Source organism: Vigna radiata, chromosome 7 (assembly GCF_000741045.1).
Source record: "Vigna radiata var. radiata cultivar VC1973A chromosome 7, Vradiata_ver6, whole genome shotgun sequence".
Lineage (NCBI taxonomy): Eukaryota > Viridiplantae > Streptophyta > Magnoliopsida > Fabales > Fabaceae > Vigna > Vigna radiata.
The window spans coordinates 2003083-2009094 of NC_028357.1; the positions used below are offsets into that span (position 1 = coordinate 2003083).

A 6012-nucleotide genomic window follows, 5' to 3' on the forward strand; every position below is an offset into this window, starting at 1 on the left:
TGTTACTGTCTCCACAGAGCATTCAACATAAAAAAGCCTCCAAACAAAACCTCATCACATGACATATCACCAAAACTCTCACTGCCATTAACAAATGGTAGGATCTAAGAAACAGGACAACTACTTTTTGACTAGACCTCTAAAACAGAAAAGGAAATACTATGTTGAAAGCATTATTGTAATGTTGATAAGAAGATAATCATAAAACCAATGACCAAAGGAATCTGTTAAATTACCTTTATGGTGGTGCCCAGATCTCCAGAAAACAAGCCTTGAGTTTTGACAGGAACTCGTTCAAGTAAGGAAGGATCAATTAGCATCCAAATTGCATCTTTTTCTCCCAATACATAATTTGTGTCCTCAACTTCTATGAAACCCTAATTAAGTTCGATCCAAATAGCTCCTTAAGGAACACAAGGGAATCCACATAACAACAACAAGCATCATTCACCTAAACGAATATCATATCATTAAATAGAAAAAATAAAAAATAAGCATAAAGGATGAAAAGGGAGAGTAAAAATGGCGAAAAGAAGAAACCCTACAACATTAAAAATGGCAAACCCAGCCAACGATGTTTGAGGCGACGACAACGGCGACTGAGCGCGACAACGACTAAGTGTGACGATGACAACGACTAAGTGCGACAGCGACTGAGTGTGACGGCGATGACGACTTACGGGACAACGATGGCAACGGCGAGCGGGAGACACTGCGTTAGAGAATGTGAATCGCAAGACTCAAACCCTAATCTGATGTGGGAGGAAGATGAGAAAAAGTGATACACGAGAAGAAGGGGCTTAAACACGAAGTCTCGTAAACACATAGTACAGTTAACTATAGTTAATTGAACTGAATTTTTTTTTAAACTGAACCATAAAATAGTATATTTAAGTTATAGTACAAATGAATCAGTTTCTTAGTACAGTTAACTATAATACAGTATAAATCAGTTATTTTTACTCAGCTCTAATCCTATGCTGAAAACAACTATATGATAACTTCTATAACAGACGCAAAGTAGGGACGTGCATGTGCATCCAGGAAAGGGAATACGCTATGAGAATTGCAAAGCTGAACATAATCAGTTGCTTTGTGCAATTTCAGATGGATAATTGATTTCATTTAATACAAGCTACTGATATTTCAACATATGGATAACAAAATAAGCACATGGAAGGAGTGACAACCAATTGGTAATAGCATCCAGTTGCACAAAGGACTTTCAAAAGCTCAGATACAGGGACATAGTTGTCTTGTCTGCTCGGGTTAAACAATGGGAATTGCAAGGATTGAACCTCTAATCATTTGATATATTGAGGCTCTAGTACAATGTTAAGGACATACCAAAAGCTTCTAATATTAGAGGCGGTAGATGCCTATAAACAGTTAAGGACATCAGAACGATATGTCAATTGCCACAGGAAACAAACTACACAGCTAGTACGAAAAACAAAGAGCTCCTCTTAGTGTTGAAGATGGTTTTGGCGTTTTACAGCAAGTTCCTAAGAAATTATTAACAGAAGGTTGTTACGTCTTTTTCTGTAATGCAACAAAAATAATAACATGCATCATAAGGATATCCTTTGAAAGGAAAGCATAAAGACATCATTGTCCTAATACAACAGAATCAAGGGATGCAATGTTAATATTTAGAATGAATTGAAACCTTGGCATGGTTTAATGCAACATTGGAATTCCTAAAGGATACAAGTAAAAGCATTACTTTCCCTTTCATTTCATCAATTCCTTGAAATGGTCTAATGGTTTCACATTTCACTGGTTCAACAAACACAAATTACTTGAATAACAATAAAACATACTAAAATATCCATTATGTATGGTAGCAAAGCAATTAGGTAGGAAAGTTATAACCAAAAACTTGCAGAGTAATAAGAAAAAGTATGAAAAGGCAGCAGGGACCGGTTGTTGACAACAGCCCAAGTCACATTTGAGTTGATTGTTTCAACATATAAGGCCTTTTTAAGTTTACATAATAGTATTCTATTAAGTTTACATACTACTATATGCCTTACATTAATTGTTTGAGCAACCTTCTTTAATTGCTCTTTGAAAACTAGAAGTGATTTTCCAGTATATATAATACAGCATAAAATATAATTTGGGTTGCAAAATGTTGTTTCCATACTTTTAATAATATCAGTTTCATTACATTAAAAGCAATCATACACGTATAATTTAGTGTAATGGTTAAAAAAACATTTTCCTTCTTAAAATTACAAACCATTACTTAATTTGTTTAGTTGTAGAAATAAATATTGGATTTGTGAGTGACATGCATGTGTGAAAGTGTCTCTGTATAGTAATCCCAGCCATTTCCCACTGAGGAGGCACAGATTTTGAAACATCAAAATTGCTTACAGTGATGGGATATATAATTGTAAAATCGTCATGATAAAAAAACTTTATGAGCACGGAGAATCCCAACTTCTTTTTCAGGTTCTTTTCGTTGAGGCACATGCCCCTCTTCAAAATGCTGCTGCATCCAAAGCATCAACAATTATCACTTTTCAAACATCTCCAATGCCATTTTCGTACACGACTTTGGTGATGATCTCACAAGAAAACAAATAAATTGAATACTTCACAAGACAAAACATCACGCTCCTCATTCCACACAAAAACCAACCAACCTATTCATAATTCTGAACTATGGCAGCCATAATGTTGCTTCTCATTTTCTGGTCTCTTACCTTAATTTCGGAGCCATGTCACGTGGTGGACAAAGAAGCATTACTAGAATTCAAGAGCAGGATCACCTCTGACCCTTCAAAACTGCTAGATTCCTGGACACCTTCCTCTGACTGCTGCCACAGTTGGGAAGGCATCGCATGTGGTTCCACTGGCAGGGTCATCAACCTTACTAGAATCGGCGTCGTGTTCGACGTTGATGACATCCCTCTCGAAACCTACATGTCAGGAACGTTGTCACCTTATCTTGGAAACTTGTCTGCTCTGCAAGTTTTGGACCTTAGCAATCTGAAGCAGTTGCATGGTCCAATACCATCAGAACTTGCCAAGCTATCCCACTTGACTAAACTTTTTCTCTATTCAAACCAGCTCTCAGGTAGGGTACCCGCGTCTTTCGAAAACCTTTCACGGCTTCAGAGTTTGTACCTCGATAACAATCAATTGTTTGGTAATGTTCCTTTTTCTGTCTTTGCCTCCTTCAACTCTCTTTTAGAACTTGGTTTATCTGGGAACAGGCTTTCTGGGGCTATACCTTCTTCCGTTGGAAGAATGGTATTTCTCACTAGGCTTCACCTTCATCAAAACAATTTTCATGGAAACATTCCTTCTAGCATTGGAAATCTTGCAAACCTCAAGGACTTGGATTTCTCTTTTAATCAGATTAGTGGAAGAATCCCAGAGTCTATCGGGAGACTTTCACAATTGGTTTTTCTGGACCTCATGCATAATAATCTCTCAGGAAACCTCCCTTTTTCTATTGGGGATTTAAGTTCTCTGAAGTTTTGCAGTTTAGCAGCGAACAAGCTAACAGGTGTTTTGCCTTATTCCATTGGAAAACTCGGCAATGTGCGTAGGGTAATCCTTGAGAACAATAAACTCACTGGGATGTTACCTTCCACCATTGGCCATCTAGCTAGTTTAACTGATTTATTTTTCGCAAACAATGAATTCAGTGGCAAAATTCCACCTTCCTTTGGCAATTTAGTCAACCTGCAAACACTAGATTTCTCAAGAAACCAATTTTCTGGTCTACTTCCCCCTCAACTTGCTAAACTACAGAGTTTGCAAACTTTAGACTTGTCATTCAACCCATTAGGACTAGCCAAAGTACCCAAGTGGATATCCAAGTTAAGAGTTTTTCAGTTGAAATTGGCCCAGACAGGGATCAATGGTCAACTTCCAAAGTGGCTTGCATATTCATCAGTGACAACCCTTGATTTGTCAAGCAATGCATTGACGGGGAAATTGCCATGGTGGATTGGAAACATGACTCGCCTTTCCTTCCTGAACCTGTCAAACAACCAGTTTCATTCGTCAATCCCAGTGGCATTCATGGGCCTTTCTTCTCTGATGGACCTTGACCTCCATTCCAATAAGCTCACAGGATCCCTGAGAGCGGTGTTTGAGAAAGAGGTTCAATTTTCGCTAGGCCATTTCAACTCTGTCGACCTATCTAACAACAAGTTTTGCGGTCCCATTGACGACAACATTGGACAAAAGGCCTCAATGAGTTCAATCAAATCTCTTGCATTGTCACACAACCCGTTGGGAGGATCTATACCAAAGTCAATTGGGAAACTGAGAGAATTGGAGATTCTGGACCTTGAAGACAGTGGACTCTCAGGGAATATACCTGAAGAGCTTGGTGATGCCGAAACGTTAACAAAGATTAATCTTTCAAAGAACAAATTAAGTGGCAACATACCAGAGAAGGTCCTAAATTTGAAGAAACTTGAAGAGTTCGATGTGTCAAGAAACAGACTCAGAGGGAGGATCCCTCCACATAAGGCCATGTTTCCTATTTCAGCTTTTGTGGGTAATCGAGGATTGTGTGGACCACCTCTTCCTCCTTGTAAACTTCGTTATAGATAAGCACACCATCGAACAGATTATTTTAAGCTTATAATTAGAGATTTTGATTCCCGTGTTCATGTGTACGGGGAAATAAATAGTAAATTTATATTGCTAATCTGGCTGGGAATTAGATCGACGAGAGGTACAATACAATTAGTAGAGCTGGCAACTTAATCCATAACTAAGGAAGCTCTAGCTCATTCCTGAAAAAAAAAAAAAAAAATCTCATTTTAGAGGGTCTTTAATCGAAGGATAAAAAAAAATTCTCATTTTAGAGGGTCTCATTTTAGGAACAAAGAGAGTTTGAATTTATTATAAAACTTAACTTAGTTTTCAACAACAATATTTAATGTTTATATCGATTTGAATTATTTTAGCTGAAGGTTAAGATATGAGTTACAAAAAGTCGAGATAGGTCAGGACCAAAGGTCAATTTGGATCGAAGGTTGGGAAAGGCTAACCAGGACCAAAGGTTGAAACCAGTTGGTTTGGGCTAAATGACGAGTTTGGTCAACCAGAACCAACGATTGAGAGAGTTGACCCAAATTGAATGTTGAGACAGACCGATTTGAATCCAAGGTTGAGACGAGCTGATACAACTAAAGGTCAAGACGGGTTTACTCTGGTCTAAGGTAGATACAGGTTGGCCCGGGTCAATTGTCAAGCCAAGCTAACCCAAAACAAAGGTCTAGATGGCTTGATATTATTTGTAGAGTTGGCCCCTACCTAATCAGTAGAGTAAGCCCCAAATGAAATTCAACCAAATTCGGCCAATCAGCCCAATCAAATTTGAACGAGTTAACCTTGGTAGAAATTTGAACGAATAAGGTTCAGTCAATCTTGGTCAAATTTTCGTAAAGTTGATCTCGTCAGAGTCTCGACCGAATTCGTACAAGTCGGACCCCCCTCGCCAAACCTATTCCCCCTCGAAATTTGGCCGAGTTTGATCGAGTCAGTCCTGGTCAAAATTTGACCGAATTTGACATATTTTACCCCATCAAAATTTCTGTTAAAGCAGTCCATACTGAATTTCAATTGAATCAGTGAATTCACTCGAGTTTGCCCTTGATTAAAATTCGACCAAATTCACCCGAGTTGGACCTAGTCGAATTCAAATGAGTCTATCCCAGTCGAAATTGGCCGAATTCTACTGAATCGACCCTGGCCAAATTTCGGCTGAGTCAATCCCCGCTGAATTGATCCTAGTTTACCTTGATCGAAATTTGGCCCAATTTGACCGAGTCGACCTTAACCGAATTTCGGCTAAGTCACATCCAACCGAACTTCAGCCAGTTTGACCTTTATTAAATTTATGTCGAGTTAACTCCAACCAAAATTCGACCTAACTTGCCATAATTGAATTCGGTTGAGTTCGTCTTGGTCGAAATTTAACCAAGTTAACCCGACTAAATTTTAACCAAGTTGAACTTAGCTAAAATTTGGACA

The 6012-nt window shown here is 38.3% G+C and overlaps 1 protein-coding gene across 1 annotated transcript; it reads left to right on the forward strand.

Moving 5' to 3' along the window:
* The first annotated feature begins 503 nt into the window (after positions 1–503).
* Positions 504–4714, forward strand: LOC106765922 (LRR receptor-like serine/threonine-protein kinase GSO1). Its single transcript, XM_014650689.2, has 2 exons — positions 504–516; positions 2681–4714. Exons 1-2 carry the CDS (start codon positions 504–506, stop codon positions 4582–4584), a joined length of 1917 nt encoding a protein of 638 aa, XP_014506175.1. The 3' UTR covers positions 4585–4714.
* Positions 4715–6012: the final 1298 nt, after the last annotated feature.